This window comes from Arctopsyche grandis, chromosome 13, assembly GCF_051622035.1.
Source record: "Arctopsyche grandis isolate Sample6627 chromosome 13, ASM5162203v2, whole genome shotgun sequence".
Classification (NCBI taxonomy): domain Eukaryota; kingdom Metazoa; phylum Arthropoda; class Insecta; order Trichoptera; family Hydropsychidae; genus Arctopsyche; species Arctopsyche grandis.
The window spans coordinates 27,094,007-27,115,636 of record NC_135367.1 but is presented as its reverse complement, the minus strand read 5'-3'; the positions used below and the strand labels follow the sequence as shown (position 1 = coordinate 27,115,636).

General features: G+C 33.8%; 2 protein-coding genes across 2 annotated transcripts in view; both read left to right on the top strand.

Moving 5' to 3' along the window:
* The window catches only part of LOC143921399 (ATP-binding cassette sub-family C member 4-like), a 33,417-nt gene extending 13,454 nt beyond the window's left edge, over positions 1–19,963 (top strand). The window contains exons 2-26 of the mRNA XM_077444701.1: positions 6,601–7,046; positions 7,124–7,279; positions 7,430–7,634; positions 7,709–7,931; positions 8,014–8,170; positions 9,027–9,165; positions 9,250–9,630; positions 9,720–9,874; positions 10,654–10,785; positions 10,865–11,048; positions 11,136–11,339; positions 11,425–11,542; positions 14,355–14,487; positions 14,562–14,866; positions 14,940–15,064; positions 15,150–15,300; positions 15,376–15,482; positions 16,569–16,692; positions 16,771–16,922; positions 17,783–17,980; positions 18,225–18,347; positions 18,414–18,536; positions 18,686–18,855; positions 18,927–19,026; positions 19,105–19,963. Of these exons, the coding sequence (XP_077300827.1) occupies positions 6,862–7,046; positions 7,124–7,279; positions 7,430–7,634; positions 7,709–7,931; positions 8,014–8,170; positions 9,027–9,165; positions 9,250–9,630; positions 9,720–9,874; positions 10,654–10,785; positions 10,865–11,048; positions 11,136–11,339; positions 11,425–11,542; positions 14,355–14,487; positions 14,562–14,866; positions 14,940–15,064; positions 15,150–15,300; positions 15,376–15,482; positions 16,569–16,692; positions 16,771–16,922; positions 17,783–17,980; positions 18,225–18,347; positions 18,414–18,536; positions 18,686–18,855; positions 18,927–19,026; positions 19,105–19,305 (4,251 nt within the window). The 5' untranslated portion in view covers positions 6,601–6,861 and the 3' untranslated portion in view covers positions 19,306–19,963. The remainder of the gene's footprint in view (positions 1–6,600; positions 7,047–7,123; positions 7,280–7,429; positions 7,635–7,708; positions 7,932–8,013; positions 8,171–9,026; positions 9,166–9,249; positions 9,631–9,719; positions 9,875–10,653; positions 10,786–10,864; positions 11,049–11,135; positions 11,340–11,424; positions 11,543–14,354; positions 14,488–14,561; positions 14,867–14,939; positions 15,065–15,149; positions 15,301–15,375; positions 15,483–16,568; positions 16,693–16,770; positions 16,923–17,782; positions 17,981–18,224; positions 18,348–18,413; positions 18,537–18,685; positions 18,856–18,926; positions 19,027–19,104) is intronic.
* Positions 19,964–20,127: 164 nt separating this feature from the next.
* On the top strand, positions 20,128–21,544 carry LOC143921692 (uncharacterized). Its single transcript, XM_077445044.1, has 6 exons — positions 20,128–20,194; positions 20,549–20,714; positions 20,774–20,901; positions 20,982–21,045; positions 21,122–21,230; positions 21,305–21,544. Exons 1-6 carry the CDS (start codon positions 20,128–20,130, stop codon positions 21,542–21,544), a joined length of 774 nt encoding a protein of 257 aa, XP_077301170.1.
* The last annotated feature ends 86 nt before the right edge of the window (positions 21,545–21,630 follow it).

The following is a 21,630-nucleotide window of genomic DNA, read 5'->3' as shown; positions in this document are numbered from 1 at the left end:
CGTTCAATGGATCAGACTGAAACTATTTTGCATGTAATAGAAATGATATTGTAGCATATGCTAAAAGGAGTTATAATTTGGTTTTCGAGGATTATCTCCAGGCTTAAGTGCTGTCGGCTAACAATGGAGACCACCCGAATGGATTTAATGGTCGGTAACGGCACCCAGCCACTTCCCGCTAGAGTTCTCAGAACTGACAGTGCGAGACTGTGGGACTGCATATCTGGTACGTGACTATAATAATAGGTAAACAAACGTGTCGAGATGCATTGAGTGACCTGCCTTTTATAAGCAGGTACTTAGGCCATGCCTAGTACGTATTTATAAAGGGTGTGGTATAAATACAAATAGAGAAATTGAATATTTGTATTTATATATTAACTTAAAGTTGATAAGGTGTTGGTTAGAATTCATAGTAGTAATTATTTTTTAAACATAATTTCATTATTTTATTTTGACGTTTTAAATTATTTCTATCTTCTTGAAATTTAATGCTTATGATATTTACATATAGTGATATTAATAAAAAAAAAATGCATAAAATCCGACTGCCGGAAGTAAAACTGTTGTATTGTGTGAGTTTCCCTACATTAGCGCTCAAACTTGTATCGAAAGTGCTGTCATAGCCAGTATGTACATATATGTGCGTCATTGTCGAGTTTTGTTTTTTTTTACTTCTTATATTCCTCAAATACTTAAGTAAAGTCATAGGTTGGTCACATCTGATTTTTTTCAAATTGTTTCCGCCCCTCTCTGCATATTCTATCCATACATATGTACCAGTGGCGTGCGCTGAAATTCTCTCTCTTTTTGTCGTACAGCCTTACTTAATGTGCACGAACAGGATACAAGAGGAACAGGCTGTTCCTCTTGTATCCTGCTCGTGCACATCAAGTAAGGCTGCACGACAAAAAGGGAGAGAGTTTCAGCGCACGCCACTGATATGTACATATGTGCTGATAACAGTGACGTACCTAGACTATGTGCCGCCATTAGGCCAAGTTCAAAATGCTGCCGCTTCTATGATTATTATTCAAATGAAAAATAGTATAATGAATAGTTATTTTAAATAAAATTTCATACCTTATTTTTAACGAAAGTAATTAGGATGCATTTACATATTTAGATGAGAATGATGGTTCAATGTTGAATGAAAAATTATTTATAAAAAAAAACAAATGCAATATGTATACTAATTTCAGTTTACAATTATTTTTGATATATTTTTGACTTCGGTTTCCTTACTTTCGGCCCATGGGACGTCTCTGGCTGATAAATAGGAAGTTCTGTTTATTTGTTTGTAGACTATTGAACTATGTATGTAAAACCATGGTTTATCTTTGAAAATACTCACCAAGAATTAACACATAGTAGAATATAATCTTATCCTATTTTTTTCAATTTCCTTTCGTGTTGAAACCACAGCTGACACGACGCGCGCACGGAGACACAACGCTTGCCCGAAGACACAACACATGCACGCTTTGTGTTTCCCGTTGTCATAATTTGGAGAGATAAGACACACAAATTGAACTCTATTCCTAACTATATGATAATTAAAATATTTAGGTAATAGATTCTTATCTAGCTTATATACAAATTTTAAAGTGCTTAATTTAATGCTTATTTCTTATATCCAACCATTTCAATTCATCTAACATTCTTACGTTTCCTTACATTCAAAATTGCACGCATTGCTCTATTCTGCACTTTCTGCAATTCTTCGATTGAGCACTGTAGCGCAATACACAGTATAAGGCCGTACAATACAATTATATATCAATATTTTACTATTTATACTTACTAAATTTCTTAACCTACAAATTAAATCATTTTTTTTTAATAATATAATCTGCGTGCACCTTAATACGATATGAATCGGTGTGTAGATCATCGCCTCTCACAACTGGAGTCCACGTACGCATCCCGTGCCGCACTTTTGAGTGTGCTCTCACCATTATGCGATTGTTCATTAGGCTCGTATTTGTGTACATCTCAATTGCAATTCCAATCAATAAAAATGACGCAATCATTCAGTTGGCCATAATGCGCTTTGACCGAGATATGAATACTTAATGAACACCTTATCTGCATAAATATGCAGATTTTATTTAGGTGTTTGTGACGGTGAGATCGTAGTTTTATCGTGGGTCGAGTTTGTTTGGTATGCAGTGAGCGTCACATCACATGTGCTGCGAGTAATGAGATATGTGACTTGTTACACGCAAAATGATATTAGTAATAATTGTGACTTGTAAAAAACTGGTAATTGTGGCGTTGCATCATGAAATTACTCTGTTATAGACCTTCGTAATTGATTCTTAAATAGGTTATGTACGTATGCTCGCGTTTCGGTTTAGAACTTCGAGCTGATGTTACAAGATGTAACGTAAGTATGTATGTAGCGTGTGAAGCTATGTTATGGTCTTTGCGTCGATCAAAACAATTGACCGTTCAATCAGAAGGTTAATGGGTATTGTTATTTTCGCGTGCCGTTTTTCTATTGTCGCTAAAATGACTCAACCAGGTTGTCGTCGTGGAATATTTAGAGTAGGAATGGAAGAATTTGTCTTTTTTTTAATTGGTGATTTATTTATCTTTTGGGTGCCAAAGTTAACCCTTTGAACGCTGACCAACGCCGATCGGCGTATTGCTGACAAGTCCGGTAATTGGATTATTCGTCACATTGCGGTGGTCATAAAGACAATTTTTGCTATGAAAATCGCGAATACACAATATTTGGCACTCAAGTTCTCGTTAGTATGATGGACTTTTCGGCTGCCAGATGTTCCGTTATAGAGATTTTAGTGACTTTGTGACGAGTGCTTTGTGACCAGTAATCACCGAACCGACAAGTCCATGGGCCTTCAAAACGCCGATAGGCGTTGTATATTGATCACAAAGTAAACAAGAATGCTACCTGCTAAGCATTGAAGTAGAATGGGTAGAAGCGCTCTTAGCTTCCAAAAATGTTGCTACAAAAACTCCGTGCAAACGGAGATTTCGGCTGTTTTGCTCAGTTGATTGTTAAACTCTGTAGCAGTAAGATCTCTTTGAAATAGGCTCTACTAGTGAAATTGTGTGGTAGTATTAGTTCGACAAAGTCCGAACATCTGTATGTGCCCGTGCGTCCCTGAACGTCAAGGGACGATCACTTCCACGATTTTTTTTCCTCACTCTTTTGTCTCTCTTCTGACTTTCCGTCACTCTCTTCGATGGCTCGCTTTTAAGCGATACTTTTGTTAGGAATGACTATTCTATACATTATACTTCAATGCTGCTAAGGCTTAAAAAGTAGCATTGAAAAAAAAATGCATTGAACATGTCGTGTAGTCCGTGTCATTCATTTGTCAACGTTTATAAAGACTTGCTTACACCGGAATTTCTGAGTTTATAACTATAGCAGAATTACCCGATGGAAATCCCTAACTGCTGAGTATTTTAAATTGTGGTTTGGCATTTAGATTGTGAGCATTATATTTTAACAACAATGAAGAAGATGGAACTAGTTTTGGAAAAATACATTCATTAATAGGCTTCTTTTGTTTATTTTATATTGTTGCAAGATATATTAGAGAGTCTAAACACACCTTTACAAAACTTGAAATCCTCGGAGGTAGTTATCTAGGGTTTGTTTGGATTGGCTACAATTTTTATACCTGCTTCCTATTGGATTTCTAAATAATTGTAGTTGGAAATGTTGGCGAAATTTTCAGCGTGGCGGGCTTTCAACAGAAAATACGTCAGCACTCAAAGGGCTGAGGTGGTCATAGACCCAGAGATTTGTCTTTCTGACTTGTGTTTGAGAGAGATCGGTCAGCAGGCAGATCGGCAGACATGTCTCTAGCGATTTGTTTGTCGCTGCTGTTTCTCAACGACCAACAACTTGTTTGCCAACAGAAAAGGGAACACGATATAAGCAATCGATTCAAATGTACATATACTGGCTGCTGTAGTGTATTGGTATATTATCGGCTGTAAGCGTTGTTATTTGAAATTCAAGTGGGGCTTTCTGACACCGTGAGAATTTCTCAATTATCTTATGGGGGTGCAAAGGAGTGAAATTACGGTTATGCATATTATGTATGTTTGTATACATGACTGTTTAATATGACGGGCGAGAAGGAAGTGAAACAGCGACAAACTACATAACATGGCCAAATCGGTCCCAACTCGCAAGATGGTGACCGAAACTTTACTATAAAAAGATGACCATTTTTTTAGGGGTGACCGTGAAAAAGTCGAAAATATTCGTTTATTATGCATACATATGAAAAACGGTTAGTATATATTTATATCAGTGGCGTGCGGGGAATCTCTCTCTCCCCCCGTCGTACATCCTCACTTAATTTGCGCGAGCACGATACAAGAAGAACAGGCTTTTCCTCCCGTATTCTGCGCGCGCACATTAAACAAGGCCGTATGACAAAAAGAGAGATAATTTCACCGCATATCACTGATACTTATATATACATAGTACCGTTTACCATGCACCATTTTTTTTTTTGATCTTTCGATTTTCGATCTTTGCCTTCCGATATTTGCTTTTTTGACCTTTTTACTTTCGGTGCCGTGAGGTAGACCCGTTTTTTAGGTGTGACAAACGTAGGACCAAACCAGGACATTTTTGCCAGAAGAACGTTTTTAAATACTTGAGTTATTAAAAACGTTGATTAACTTTAGGAAATTATAGGGGTAGGGCGAGTGAAACGACCGTGTTAGTAATGCCTAACTATTTATTTCGACGGCCGGGAAGGAAGTGCTTGCTTCTCGCGCTGGCCAACCGATGGTTTCACGGCCAGTACCTCGGGGTTGTCACAAAATCATAGATGCACATTTATGAACAAAAAAAAAAAAAGATATTTACATATATAATATAAACAGGCCAATTCCAAAGATTTTGAATACGAATACTCTACGCAGAAGCATTAATAGCAATATTTTTCATTAGCTCAATGCGGTTAATTTATTGCGTACATGTGTAAATACAAACATACATAGATCACCATTATTATCAGTTATAAAACCGCCAGATAATACTGGCCGTGAAAACGTAACTTAACATAATTATGATGGTTGCTAAGAACGATAAATATATTACTTCCAGTATATTATATGTACATATGTGAAGTGCAGTAATTTGCAAAAGGTTTAATTGATAACGATTTATTGTTCAAGTTCAGTTTCTGGTCAATAGCATCACCAGTGACATTTAAAAAGTCTTAAATGTCACTGGTGATATATAATATTACATGCTATGACCTCATACCGAGTCCCCTTGTATCCTGCTTGCGCACACGTAAGCAAGGCTGTGCGATTATAAACAGAGATTTTCACGTCACGACACTGGTACATAGTTAACTTACCAAGTTTTACATCAACCATTAAATGGCTATACCCTACTTCCAAATACCTATTCACCTTTATCATTTAACTTTATTATTCATTAATATCATATCTAACCTGCAGTTGCGTTTATGTTTAGCACCGAGAGGTTACCGGGTTTGATTCCGTGCTAATCGTTAATGCTGCTGGTCAGACTTGGATATATGTGACTCCAAGTCGATCGTTTCTCATCAGTGTTTGTCAATTTTTCTGATTTCATTGTTGAAATGGTTCCTCCATCAAATTGGCAAAAACCGTTCTACCCGCTATGTCACATATCTGAATTTGATTTATGTACAATATGTAAAAATTTATGTACAAGTCTAAATCCATAGATGTCTCTATAGATTAATTAATTGTTAATTTCGTGTTCTTGAAATACAGCGACTTATGTAGTAAAAATGCTGCAATGCTTGTAATTAATTGTTTAGGAAGGCGCATTGGGGTCTTCCTGTCAAGCCTTCTTGGTTTATATCTATGTAAAATAAAAATATGGCAAAGATTCGATGCGGTGCAAATGATCGACAAGCGCCAGACAGACTGAACCACAGATTAACTGTACGTGTACCTTATGCGTACGCACTGCTCGCACTTACACTAAGCGAAATCTACCCGAAGTCCCGACATACCTACCCTGTATACGTTCTGTGCTTCTGATACATTAGTTCCGAATTTTGCCTTATTAAACTCGCTAGAAAGATCCAACTCAATTTTAATAATTGCATCTGTGCACATCGAAAGGTTACTCGTCATCTGATGTGCAATCTATCATTCGTGAAGTCGAGAATTGCATTTAAAGCAGCCATCCAGTTCATCTATGGTTCAGTCTGTCTGGCGCTTGTCGATCGTTTGCACCAAACCCCAAAGATTACGTATTATACCAGGTTTGAATTCATATTTCATTTCATATGGAGTAAATATGTACTTTTGTTCAAATTATATTGTCATCAAACGACTCTATTACCAACTTTGAATTCAATTTTTAAATCTTTACTTTACTCAGATAGATTTACAAAATATGGATGATGATCCCCTTGTCGAAAAAATGATTGTTTAGTGGCAGCAGCATTTCAAAAACGACATCCATATCAGATCTATATAGTTTATAATAATAATATAATGTATGAAATTTATAACAAATGAATACTGTCAGTTTATTTTCAAAATTTTGTACCATGGATGCTATTTGTTTACACTTTTTTTTGCTTGTTTCAGATTTCATTCAACGAACGTATACAGAAACATTGAAAACGTGACCTATTTTATAGATAGAATATATTTTTGCACTAAATTTTTAAGACTGATAGTTTAATACAATAAAAATAGTTATATTTTTAATACGATAAAATAATCTATATCGACCTGCGGCTGTGAAATTGCATCGATTGAAATTATGACGGTCGTGGTGTGCATTTATACATAATAATAAATATTAAACGTTTTTTATGCCCCGGTGCATATATAAAATAAATAGAAATGGAAACTGAAAAGACGGAGCAGGCTCCGAATCCCAAAGAGAAGGCAAATCCATTGTCCTCACTTTTCTTTTGTTGGACATTGCCGCTGTTTAGCAAAGGATATAAGAGAGAGCTGGAGATTGAAGATGTCTACACGGCATTGAAGAAAGACAAATCTGATAAATTAGGAGACGTTCTTGAAAAGTATTATCATTTCATACATTAAACAGTTTCATGTTTATTTATTTGTTTGTTATTAATTGTTTTATTAATATTTTCAGATACTTCACAGAAGATATTGAGAGGTGTGCCTTAGAAAATAAAAAAAATGAATCTGGCATAAAAAAACAACCTAGTCTCGCTAAAGCACTTTTTAAGACGTTTTGGAAGGACCTACTCTTTTTAGCCGTTCTTTGTATTATTAATGAAGTTCTTAAGTCAGTATTTTTTATAATTACATTTGTATATAATTGTTGCACTTAACATTCAAGTTTAATCAAAATTTGTATCTAATTAATTTTTGCAACAATAATTTGAATGCAAATTTTTAACAATCATCATCACATATGTAATTTAAAAAATTTTAGGCTAGCTAATCCGGTGGTGCTCGGACAACTTTTGGAATATTTTCATCCAGACACCACAGTAACCAGAGATCAAGCACTGTGGTATGCTGGAGGAATAGTCTTATTGAATTGCGGTTCAATGATATGTCTGAACCATTACATGGTCGGATGCTTCCATATGGGTATGCGAGCTCGTATCGCAGTATGCTCTCTGATATACCGTAAAGTGAGCCGAATTCAAAGCTATCCATCATCATATGATTAATCGACTGTATAATAGTATTTGAATTGTTATTTCAGTCGTTGCGCCTTTCGAAGACGGCACTCGGAGAGTCGGCTCCGGGAAAAGTAGTCAATCTTCTGTCCAATGACGTCAACAGATTCGATCTCGTGTCTGTTTTTATACATTATTTGTGGATAGGACCTGTCGTAGCCTGCATAGCTTTGTACTTCCTGTACGATAAAGTCGGTGTGGCCGGAGTGCTTGGGATCATAGTTGTCTTTACTGTTATGCCAGTGCAGAGTGAGTGATTGTTTCCTTGATATTAATTGATGTTTAACAAGTGTGAATGTTTCTTTGACACTTTGTATTTGGTTTTTTCAAGGTTACGCTGGAAAACTTTCATCTAGGTTCCGTCTCCAGACTGCGATGAAGACTGATGAAAGAGTTCGTCTCATGGGTGAAATTATCTACGGTGTACAAGTCATCAAGATGTATACTTGGGAGAAGCCCTTTCAAATTATCATTGCTTTAGCGAGAAAGTGAGTTGTGAATTGGTTTTATTGATAATTGAGAATATTTAATATGGCTGTAAATCTGAAAATATATCGGAAATATTAAATACATTCAAGCTTTTTATATCTGTTAGTATTATAATAGCAGAATAGACTAGTGGTTAGCATATAATGTTTTGAACAGAGCGGTCACGGGTTCAAATCCCACTCGTTTCTTCTGGCCAGACCTTAGATTTGTGACTCTAGCTCGATCGTTTCCTATGAGAGTTTGCCCTGCTTTTCATTGAAACGGTTCCAACAAATTGGCAACCTTACCCATTTTCTCGCAGAATCTCGAATTTCGCTGAATTGTATAAAATGCTAAAAATTTACAAATTTGACCATAGATGTCTCTGTGGATATTAATAGATATATATATATATATATATATATATATATATATATATATATATATATATATTTGTACTATGTATAACAATACTTATTTAACAATAAGTATTGTTATACATAGTATTGTTAATAAATAACAATATTTGTATCAAATGTACAATGATTCTGGCCAGGAAGACACATTGGGGTTTATTGGAATTAAAGATGAAATAAAATAACGAAACCTTCATAACAGAAGACTTAAATCATCAGCTGATTATCAATTATCATTAGATATGCGCCGATATGTAATATTGACATACATTTACCAATCAGCTGGTTGTTCGAGTCCAATGGACAAATGTTTTTGACAGTGACAAATATATGAGTAGAATTTTATAGTTCAGTCAGTCATATAATATGATATTAGATTATTGAATTTTCTTACTTCGTGGGCTTGGTGTGTAAATATATTTATGTTTCTGGATTTTTTTAATCTATTTTTTTGTTTCAGGCTAGAAATTAAAGTAATTAAGAAGACCTCGTTCGTCCGAGCCGTATATATGTCATTTTTACTTATCACAAATAGACTCGCTATGTTTTGTACGCTAATTGCTATGTACTTCTTGGGAGTTCCCCTTCAATCAGCAAAAGTATACACTTACTCTAATCAATATCAATTATCTACACTTATACGTAAATTGTGTTTTTACAAACGCCAAATTTATTTCATTCAGATCTTCGTCGTGTCTTCTTATCTCAATATATTATCGCACACAATGTCAGCTATGTTTGTTCGAGCGATAGCTGAAATCGCTGAAGCGCTGGTCGCCATGAAGCGTCTCCAGAAGTATCTGATGCAGGACGAATTCGTCAAAACCCAATCGCGAATCCTGCCTCAAGAGTTGTCGCTAAATTTTGGAAAAGACAAAGATATGTTTTCGAAGAACGGCGATATAAAAGACAAATATCAAAAGGTAGACGATTGCGTTGTCAAAGTGACCAACGTCGAATCGAAATGGCTGGCCGACAGTTTCAATCTGACGCTACAAATCAACGACATGCAGATCAAAAAGGGAAAATTGATCGGAGTCATCGGTCCCATCGGTTCTGGAAAGGTATGATACGATACATATTTGACCATTTTACATATATGTATGAACTCTGAGTTAATAATTAATTTATAATATGCTATTTTTCCTTTTAGAGCTCGTTGCTGCAATTGATCTTAGGTGAACTCCCAGCTTTGTCTGGTTTCTTGGAAGTGAATGCTTCAATTTCCTATGCGTGCCAAGAGCCATGGGTCTTCGGTGCTTCAATCCGTCAGAACATTTTGTTTGGCCTGCCCTATGAGAAGAATAGGTGATTGTATTTCAGTTGTTTACTATACATATAATGCCAACTCCACACATTTGCCATTGGTGACCTTCATTAAAAGCTCTCCAACAATTTGCAAAATTTTCATTAAGAAAAACACTGGTATTAATGATTAATGGTAAAACTAAATATAAAAAAACGTATTTATTTCCGCAAACATATACAAAAGTTATTTTGGAACTAAAAACTGTTTATGTCAACATTTATTTACATATAACACAATGTTAACATTATTTAATACGGGTTTTTCATTCCTAATTGACCCTTTTTCATTTCAAATTGACCCATTTTAATTTCAAATTAATGTTAATGAAAAACGTCTGATTTGAAATGAAAAAGGGTCAATTTGGAATTAAAAACCTATATGTTCAGATATCTTAGTACATTAACATTATAACGATTTCTTTTTATATTTTATACCAGTATAGTTAGAGCGCCTATACGTCCCGTTTTGGCCGGGACAGTCCCGTTTTGGCCGGGACAGTCCCGTTTTTTACGTTTTGTCCCGTCGTTTTCGTAAAATTGTTTGTTTTGTCCTGTTTTTTTCCGTTCACTACACATACCGGGTTTTTTCCTGTCCTAAAAGTCCTGATAAATATGGTCATTCTAAGTATAGTCATACAAATGACGCACTTATGCAAAAAAGATCCATAACATATCAGTTATATGTAGTTATATAGAACTTAATAAATGAATGTTGGTTGATTCGGTTAACTATACAATTACTCAACTATTACCTAACCCAATTTTGACTTAATTTTCAGATATAATGAAGTCGTGAAAGTGTGCGCACTGCTCAGAGACTTTGAACAATTCCCATTCGGAGATCAAACTATCGTCGGTGAACGGGGAACGTCTCTTTCCGGTGGACAGAAGGCTAGAATCAACCTGGCCAGGTTTACCATTTGAATTGTAATCTTTTTTTGTACCTACTCGTTATTATATCTAACTTTCAAATGGTATGATTGATTCCAGATCAGTGTATAGAGAAACCGAAGTGTACCTTTTGGACGATCCTTTGTCGGCAGTCGACGCTCATGTAGGCCGTCACCTCTTCGACGAATGCATATGTAACTACTTGCAAAATAAAACTAGAGTACTTGTGACGCATCAATTGCACTACTTGAAAGATGCTGACTATATAATTCTTCTAAAAAATGTAAGCTTTCAAATGCACATAAATGTTTATATATATTTTTTTCAATGTCGGCGGACGTTTAGGCAATTTTTGTTGTTGTTGTTTTAGGGTAAAATAGAAATGCAAGGAACGTTCCAAGAAGTGACAACTAGTTCTGCTGATTATGCTCGTATGCTTGTCCCCGTTAAGGAAGAATCCTCTGATGAACCATTTGAAATCGAGGCAACCAGCACTCTAAGACCGCGTACTTATAGTAGATCTCGTTCAAAAATTTCTAGAAAAAACAGCATTGTTTCTCAAAGGACGCAAAGAGTAAGTTACATATGTAAATGTGGTATTTTTGATATTAAACACATCAGTGCGTGTCTTACGTAATGTTTGGGTATTTTTGTTGAAGAGTGCCTCATTATCATCGTCTGTGGTGGATATTGCCGATTTCAGTATTGGAGTCGATTCAGAAAAGGAAAAGGCTGAGGATAAACCACAACAAGCAGCGGCTGAGACTAGTTCTAAAGGTAATTTTCATTTTATTTTTGGAAAGTTGTTAATATTTGTTTTTGAAAATGTATACTAATCTTCTTTTTTAATACTTTGTATATACACAAATGTTTGTTTATTTGACCGCTATGAAAATCACAGTTTTACATTAAAAACTATCACATTTGTATACTATCTTATCGTATTATTATATTACTAGTGTTGTACTAGGATTATGACTAGAGACACGTATTTTGGGCATCTATTTTTGTCAATTTTAGCATTTTCATTTTGCATTTTAGCGTTTTAGGGCAATAAAAATGTTCAATTTTAGCATCTATTTTTATGAAGAGTTTAATTTTAAACAATAAAAAATTTCGATGAATTTTAATAAAATTTATATATGTACATATTTATACATAACAATTATATTGTATTTACTAAAATACTTTTCAGCATCCACACTTTTGTCTACTATTTACAGTAGTAACCAAAAGCAGTTTATTTGTTTCGACTAAAAATACCGTCTATGGTAAACTGCAAGCTCTGTTTTATCCCCTCAATTTCTTCACATAATAAATGGGCAAAGGGATAGGAAGACCCTTCTAAATTGTCTATTAATTTTATAAATTTTATGCAAATTTCACTTTTGTTTGTTATTTTAGCATCTATTAGCATCTATTCCGAATTTAGCATTAATTAAGCATTAATAGCAAAATGCCCGAAATACGTGTCTCTAGTTATGACATATAAAGCTATTAATTAAAAAAAAAAAAGAAATATGTCGGTCCTGTGTTCGATCCGCACGCGGTCGTATTTTTTTCAAATACCTTTTAAATATATATTTAATTTAATATTAATATTTAATTGCTTAATATGAAAAAAATTTCATTCGCCATAACCTCTCCACGTTATTGCCTCCATTTTGATTATCATATGTATAATATCGCTATTCTGTGTGTTTGTCTGAGATAACGCCGTACTATAATTGTCGTTTCGATTATCAAACGGTTCCGCGACAAATCACTCACGGAATTTACACTCAATGGCGTTTCGCGCACGAAATTCAGCGACAAATCACTCACGCGACAACTGGCTGACAGCCATTACACTCACAGATAAATCACTCACGGATATTACAATCGCAGATAAATCACTCAAAGGGAAAATCACTCGCGCGACATTACGCTCACGGAATTATTAAAATAGCATACAAAAACGTTATTTTTTACACAATTATTATTCCAAGACTCCTTTAAACGTATCGTGACTAACTACAGAAGATAATATTATAATATACATATAGTCCCGTTGCTATGTTACATATAAAATAATTTTAAATTAGTACAAATTAAAAAAAAAATAATTGTAACTGAACGAATATCCTTATTAATATGAAGAATTAAAAAATTCTCACAATCTGTACTTTGTGAATAAATTGAGATTAAACTGGTTTGTATATATTTTATTTATTTATCTGTGATAGGAGGGTTACACGACAATTGGTGCAAGTCCAAAAGGTTCAGCGACAAAATGTACCCGAAAATTAGTGCACTGACAAAATGTACCCGCGACAAAATGTTCACGCGACAAAGTGTACCCGCGAAAAAATGTTCACGCGACAAAATGTCCACGGAAATAATGTTCAATTGACAAAATGTTCAAAAATCCTAAATTTTTAATGGAAAAAGTTTTTATTGTATTATATTTATCGATGTATATGGTGCTTTTTATCGTATAGATCGCGGATGTTATTAAATAAGTATAAATTTCAGGTGTTCTCAACCGTACCAACATATTCTTATTTAAATTGAACAATTAAATTTTAAGCGAATGTCATTGTGACTCATTGAATATCATTTTAAGATATCATTTAATTAATTTAAATGTTAGGGGTTCTTAGCCGTATCCAATATTTACTTATTTAAATTGAAAAAAAAAACTTTCTAAGCGTATGAACTGCAGATTACATTGAATTAGTTTATATGGCAGGCAGTAAATTATTCATTTGAAATAAAGAAAATTTTGGAGACGGTTGAGAAGTCCTGCCATAAAAACTAATTCAATGTAATCTGCAGTTCATACGCTTAGAAAGTTTTTTTTTTTCAATTTAAATAAGTAAATATTGGATACGGTTGAGAACACCTGTCATATATACTAATTTAATAACGCCCGCGATGTATACGATAAAAAGTACCAGTACAAGATACCATATACATCGATAAATATAATACAATAAAAAGTTACTTTTTCCACTAAAATAGGAAGATTTAGGATTTTTGAACATTTTGTCGCTTGAACATTATTTCCGTGGACATTTTGTCGCGTGAACATTTTGTCGTGGGTACATTTTGTCAGTGTACTAATTTTCGGGTACATTTTGTCGTTGAACCTTTTGGACTTGCACCAATTGTCGCGTCCCCGATAGGATAGTGTGTTAATTAGTCACGATACGTTTAATTGAGTTTTGGAATAATTATTGCATAAAAATTAGCGTTTTTGTACGCGTGATTTATCTGTGAGTATAATGGCTGTGAGCCAGTTGTCGCGTGAGTGAACTTTCGTGCGCGTAACGTCGTTGAGTGTAAGGTCCGTGAGTGATTTGTCGTGACACCTTATCACACACAGATACACAGACACATAAACACACAGAATAGCGCTATTATATATATGATGACTAGTGTTGCACCCGTTGAAATATCATCGCATGGGTGTTGGCACATTATGTAAGTTATTAAATTAAAAAAAATTAAAAGAAACGTGTCGGTCCTGTGTTCAATCCGCAGGCTTTCTATTTTTTTCAAATACCTTTTAAATATATTTAATTTAATATTGTATGTATTTGTTCAGGTGTGGTGAAAGGATCAGTTGCTTTGGGATACGTAAGCAGCGGTGCCAATTACTTTGTCGTTTTCATTGTTTTCTCCCTATTCATTATCGCACAAGGACTCAGCTCTGCGGCAGATTATTGGATGTCTTTCTGGTAAATGAAATTGAAATGAATACCCTTGCAGTGAGAAGGATTACACTCAATCAACATTATTTTTGTATTTTTAGGGTGTCTCAAGAGGAGTTGAGAAATTTCTATGATAAGCAAAATGACAATATCACTACTACTACTACTACTACCATTACTACTATTACTTTTGCTGCTCCTGATTACTACTATGATAACGATACATTAGACGCATCTCAAGACTACAATATTCCCGAGTACAACGATCTGATGTCCAGCAATATGTGCATGATCATATACGGAGTCATCTGTCTGACTTTAATCATATCGGCTCTCCTTAGATCGTTTGCATTCTACACGCTGTGCATGAGAGCCTCGCAGAAGTTGCACGATTTTATGTTCAGAGGTAAATTCAAAATGCAACAATAGGAATAGCTATGTATATTGAATGAGAGTGTGTATATTGTTAATCGTTTCAGGTATGATCCGTTCACCTTTGAGATTCTTTAACGTGAACCCGTCGGGTCGTATAATGAATAGATTCTCAAAAGATATGGGTTCTATTGATGAAGTGTTACCGAAGGCAATAATGGACGCGTCTCAGGTAATGTAAATCGTTATTGTCATCATCACCTCGGCTTTGACATTACCGTTCAGGTATATTGAATCTTTTTTAAACGATCTTGCAGATGATTCTTCAAATGTTCGGTGCTGTTTTTCTCGCTTGCGTCGTAAATCCTATATTCTTGGCACCGATCATTATATTGGCCCTCGTATTTTTAACGGTCAGAAAAGCCTATTTGAGAACGTCTACGAATATTAAAAGATTGGAGGGAATGTGTATGTGTTTTGAAATATTTTATAACTGATGTTTTGTGCTTATATATATTTAATAATATGATTCTTTTACATCAGACCGCAGTCCAGTATTTACCCATTTAAATGCCACACTCGATGGACTTCCTACAATTAGAGCATACGGTGCTCAGACTATCGTGAAAGAAGAATTTGATCGGTATCAGGTATTGAATGTTTTCCTTTTATATACTATGTAACTAAAACAGACTGGAATTTCCCGGTAGGCTGTCAAATATATGGTTCAATATAGGATATTATTCAAGGCCGCGCCTAACATATGAACTTAATGTGTGCAACGCACAAAGGCGGCCGAAATATAAATATATATATACAGAGTATCCGGTAGGTAGATACAAAGCCTTGAAGGGTTGATAGCTTATATAATTTCCAACATTTTGAGCCACACATAACTCAGTCCAAAGTCTTAAGGTTTTTTTTTAATTTTATTTTTAAAGATTTTTAGTAAAAACACCAAAATCTCACAGTTAATTGTTAATACTGCCCAAGTTAAAAGAGGTATGCTAGTCAGTTATTATGTTTTTGTTTGTCTAATGTTTATTCAATCAAATAAAAATAAATACAACCATCTGTGTGAACAGAAAAAAATAATATAGGCACCATAAGTTTTCAAAAATTTGTCAAGTAGGAAAAGTCCGATATTTTTTTGTATATAAAAAAAATCTCAAAAATTATTTTAAGAGGTACAACCTTTATAAAAACATGGCTGTTTATTTGTTCCTTTCTATTAAGATATCACTCATGCAGATGTCTTGCCAATTATCCGAATTAAGGTGTAAAACCTAATCGAGGAAGCGCGCCGAACAGAGGCCGTCATTCATAAGCGACTTTAATATTATCGTCTAATGTCAAATAAAACAAAAATTTTGTTAAAATCATTTGTCCTTAATGTTCAAATGCCAATTTCTAATGCATACTAGAGTCCTTCGTCTCACTTCCGTTTTGGTCATTTTGGGTTTTATCTCTTCTTCAGGGTTTTAAAAGATTTTTACATTTTTCTGATTATCTGTTATTTTGTAATTCCTTGTTATTTCAACACTTATACCCCAAATTAATATATGATTTATACAAATGCTGATAAAATTAAACAGCGGCCGATTTAATTTGCATACAGGCAGCCGAAATCCTAAGCGCGGCCCTGGATATTATACACTATTCAATTCTCCACAAGCATTTTAGCTTATATATTTTTAGAATATGGAAGAATGATATGATTTAAATTTTATTTGCAGGATACTCACACGTCTGCTTGGTACGTTTTTATCGCCACTAGTTCTGCATTCGGCCTGTTGCTCGATACTCTATGCCTGATGTTGGTCGCATTCGTCACTTTCAGTTTTTTGTTTGTTACGACAGGTTGTTTTTTAGTTAAATTCAGATTAAAATCTATAGCTGTCGTCGCTATTGTTCTCATTTTTTTCGTTCCAATTTCAGACATTCTCGGCGACAAAGTAGGCTTAGCCATCACGCAAACTATGACGTTGACTTTTATGCTGCAATGGGGTATCCGTCAAAGTGCTGAAGTTTCCAATCAACTTATGGCTGTGGAGAGAGTGCTGGAATACACGCAGCTACCCCCAGAAAAAGTATGACGATCTATAAAGTTCGACACGAAAAATGATTCAGAGACGAGATATGGCTTTCCTTATAGATCTATGCCCAGTAAACACGAATTTGGTAATAAAAAATGTTGATTGGCTCGAGATTCTGAGATATATATGATTTTTAAATCGCGCGATTTTTCTGTATCTTCGATTATTTTATCGAGGTAAGGCAGTTATCAATAGATTTTTTGTTATTAATCCACAAGAATAGTCGAAATATGATTTTTCTAAGTGGAATTTTATTTAATTCTCATATAAAGACAATTTAATGTATTGTCAATTGTTAAGTTATTGTATTCAATTCAGATTCGTGTAAATACGAGTAAATACTAGTACGAGCTTTTAGCTCGCAATTTTACCGATTTAAAATTCAGCACACTTCCAATTAAACCTTTTAAACGAAAACAAAAAATAGTGTGGCCAGAACACTATCCCAATAAACATGTTTCAATAGAAAAAAACTCAATATAAAATAGTATTAACAGTGGGAAAAAATCCCAAGTGAAAATACGTACTTTTGACTTTTGATTTGAACTGGAGAGATTTGAAAGCTGAAAAGTACTACAAATGAAAGATAAAATACCCGATTATAGATTCCAATATTCATTTTGAACAGGAAATTGACAGATTTTTAGATATCGACCGAACAACACCAAGGTATAGAAAAATCGCACGATTTAAAAAACACATATATGTATCTCCGAATCTCGAGCCAATCAACATTTTTTATTACCAGATTCGTGTTCACTAGGCATAAATCTATGAGAAAAGTCATATTTCGTCTCTGAACCAAAAAAAAAGTCGTCATTTGTCGAACAGTGTAATTAATCGGTGATTTTAAGGGTATCGGAGCCGATGACGTGGATATAAAATACAAGTCGCCAATATACGAAGCGCAGAAAAAACTTAAGGAACCCCCTCGAAACTGGCCAGAAGAAGGCAGTATACGTCTCAACGATTTATACTTGAAATATTCCGAAAATGAAAATGAAGACCCCGTATTGAATGGATTGAATTGTTCAATATTTCCATTTGAGAAGGTATCAATTACTTGTGACATTCAATTTCAAATTTATTGCCTTGATATGCTTCTGTTTAAAATGGTTCATAAAATCTCGATCACCACTGAACATCTGGCACCCAAAAACTCCATCAATCGAAAGCTATTCGCGCAAAATACTTACGAGAACTCGAGTGCCAGATGTTCCGTGATCAAGATTTTAGGGACCGCTTTTTGCGAAATAATCTGTTTACCGTTTAAAATATGATTTTTTTTGATTTTAGATTGGTATTGTTGGGCGAACTGGAGCTGGAAAGTCTTCTTTGATATCGGCACTGTTTAGATTAGCCTTTAATTCTGGTGAGATTGTAATTGACGGGGTCAACACGGAGGAGATTACTCTTGAAGTATGACATTTTTGTTGTTTTAAAGCATGTTTAATGTGCAGATTATTGAATTTGGATCTATTTTAGAATCTCAGACGGAAAATATCTATTATTCCACAAGATCCCGTCTTGTTCAGTGGAACTTTGCGTCGAAACTTGGATCCATTCGAGGAATATCCTGATTCGTCTCTTTGGAATGCTCTGAAAGAGGTTTGTATTTTGTTTTATAATTGTTTCATCAAAATCTTCAGGCTCATTTTGAAGATAAATTGGCTAACATACGAGAATTGATCGTTTAATTTAGTATTGTAGGATAACTTACCCGAATGAGTTTAGTGATTGCTTTTATTTTTGCATAGGTTGAATTGAAAGATGCAATCACCGGTCCAGCGGGATTGGAAAGTCGAGTGATGGACGGTGGATCAAATTTCAGTATAGGTCAAAGGCAACTAATCTGTCTCGCCAGGGCAATTCTTCGGGATAATCGTATCCTTTTGTTGGATGAAGCTACTGCCAATGTTGATCCATAGTGTGTATTGTTTAGATGATTTTTCATTTTTAATGAGTGTTGAATTTTTAATGATTGTTGTGTGATTTTAGTACTGACAGTCTGATCCAAAGGACGATCAGAGAAAAATTTGCCAAATGTACTGTGCTTACCATCGCTCATAGGCTCAACACGATTATGGATTCTGATAGGGTTTGTATTTTGAGTGTCGTTTATGTTTACAATATTGTTTAAATTACATAAGTTAAATGTATTGCTTTGTTCGTTTAGGTGCTTGTTATGAGTCATGGGAATATAGTTGAGTTTGATCAGCCGTATATTTTGATGCAGAATAAATCTGGCGTATTTTCCAAAATGTGCAAGGAAACCGGCGATGATAATTATGATGTTTTGTTCGATTTGGCCAAGAAGAGTTACGAAAAGAAAAAGTTTACAATCGAAAAAGACAAAATGAAGATGATCGATGATTGAAGAATATGTAAACGGCCGTTTAGTAATCTTATTAAAAATGATTTCTGTATAAACTGATGGATATACATAAATTGCATTATTTCTATGTATGAACGTATCAGTATTATTGATTTTCGAATGAAGAAAATGGGTTTTAGATTATTAATTATAGTGATAGTTTCATTGATATGTTGTGTTTCTGTTTCCAATTTTTTTTTTTTTTTTTGGTGTTCTGTAAAATTGTGTGTGTATATATATGTGTATGTATTATGTAATGAAAATATAAAAGAAGGCAAAAATTACGTTACCATTAATTTAACAATGTATAGTATATTATATAACGAGTATGTGAACTTACTATAATTATTTAATAAGCCTTACAACTACGAATGGAAAAATATATAATTGCTGCATTCCAAATACAGTACGATTGTTTTTGCGACTTAATGTTATATTTTTATACATATTTAAAAAAAAATAAAAGATTAATATGTACATTGTTACGAATAAAAATGGTATTAAGTTTTTTGATTTATGTTTTTTTGCAATCTCTAATTGCGAAAATTATCTCGAAGCGAGCACATTGTATTTTAATGTATAAATATATTTTTGTAAATTTATTGCAAAGACTGTTTTAATATTACATGTTAAGAAATGTTAAAATAAATCATCTGAAACGAATTTAGTTTTATTTTTTTAATATGACACTTATCAGCAGACGATCTGTATACTATTATGCGTTTCTTATTTATAATACAATCAGAACTGTTAAATAATATCGTTTAATTTTTTATGAAATGAACAATAGAAGTGGGGCATTAGTATATCGAACACTTTTGCTCCATGGGAAAAGTCGATGATTGTTATGAATCATATTTCAGTCATTCTTGTGCTGCGGCCCGTAAAGAAAGTGCAACTGACTATTATTAAGTCATTGTTAATTATGTTTTCTTTGAGAAATCTTACCAGTTTAGTGTGTTTATCATTGGTCATCAGTAAGTGAAGTTTTTCAACTATATTTACTTGGTTGTTAACTTATCCAATTCGTTAAGTCACATTTCTTATGATTTTCCATTGACTATTTAAACTCATATTTTAATTTGATTTCTGATCTTCAACTTAAATGAAAGCAATCGTCAAAAAATTCATTGTTTGTCTGGTAATATCATACTTAAATTACAAATAACTCAATTTTTGCAAAAGATAAATTTATATATGTATTTAATAGTCAACAGTAATTGTTATCTGTATAAAAATTCATCAGGTCTCGAGACTGAAAAGCCAGTGGTTTTAATAGAAGACAAAATCATCAGAAAGTTCGAGAGACTCAGGAAAACAATGCCAGTTGGTAATATCAATAGAAATATTCCAATATTGGATCCTTATGTTATAAATAACGTGAGCATCGACTACGACATGTCAAACTTTAGGTATTGTCTAATGATGTTACTGTGAGAATTCAACCATAGTAAATGTATCTTTTTTATAGATTAAATGGATTATTGGAAGACGTGAAGATATCTGGATTGAGGTATTTTTACGTAGATAAGTTAGAATTGCATGTATTACCAGTGCAAGCCGATTTGGATATGACTTTTCCAGCTTTAGAAATATCAGGTATGCTCTATAAGTGTTATTGTATTGTATTAGGTTGTGAAATGAATATTTTTATATATAAAAAAGTAAACATCTTTCAGGAAAATACAATTTAAAAGGAAAGATTTCTCGCTTAATACCTATATTTGGAAAGGGTAAATTTTCGTATGTAATCAATATCGTTAATTTTTATTTTATTAATCAAATTAGCTAATTTGTGAAGTAATACGTATAATTTCAGAATTAAAGTTCATCGAATTTTGCTTGAAATATTTTTAAAGTTGTCATTGAGAGAAGAGTTTGTGAAAGTCTTAGATTTCGGTTTGGAGCCATTCGTAGAAGGATTCCAAGTTTGTATTCACAACAATATACTTGAAGTTTAATGATTATATAATGTTTCAATAATGCATTTCTTTCGTTTTAGATCAAAATTACTGGCATTTTGGGAAGTCACGTCGTCAGTAAAGTGTTCAGTGATATTGCGACGGCGTTGTTTCCGAGGATTTTTCAGACTTTAAAGAATTATGTCGTTCAGAGGATCTCCAAGATTGGATTAGAATTTTCGAAATTGCTCATAGGTGACGATTTAACAGTGAAAGAAATTGTTTATCTTATAGAAAACGATAACGATGGACTTTTACCATATCCGTTGTATTTTGGATAAGGCATAAATCTACCTGTTTTATTATCAATAACTTCGTAATGTAAATATATATTTTTTTAAAGTACTAACCAAAATAATAAGGTTCG

What these genes read in the sequence shown, in the direction of transcription:
- LOC143921692 (XM_077445044.1), top strand. Translation starts at nt 20,128, where the DNA reads ATGGGAAAAGTCGATGATTGTTATGAATCATATTTCAGTCATTCTTGT. An exon ending in TGCTGCGGCCCGTAAAGAAA is followed by an intron (nt 20,195 to 20,548) that starts GTGCAACTGACT and finishes AAAATTCATCAG; the next exon opens with GTCTCGAGACTGAAAAGCCA. An exon ending in TCCAGCTTTAGAAATATCAG is followed by an intron (nt 20,902 to 20,981) that starts GTATGCTCTATA and finishes AACATCTTTCAG; the next exon opens with GAAAATACAATTTAAAAGGA.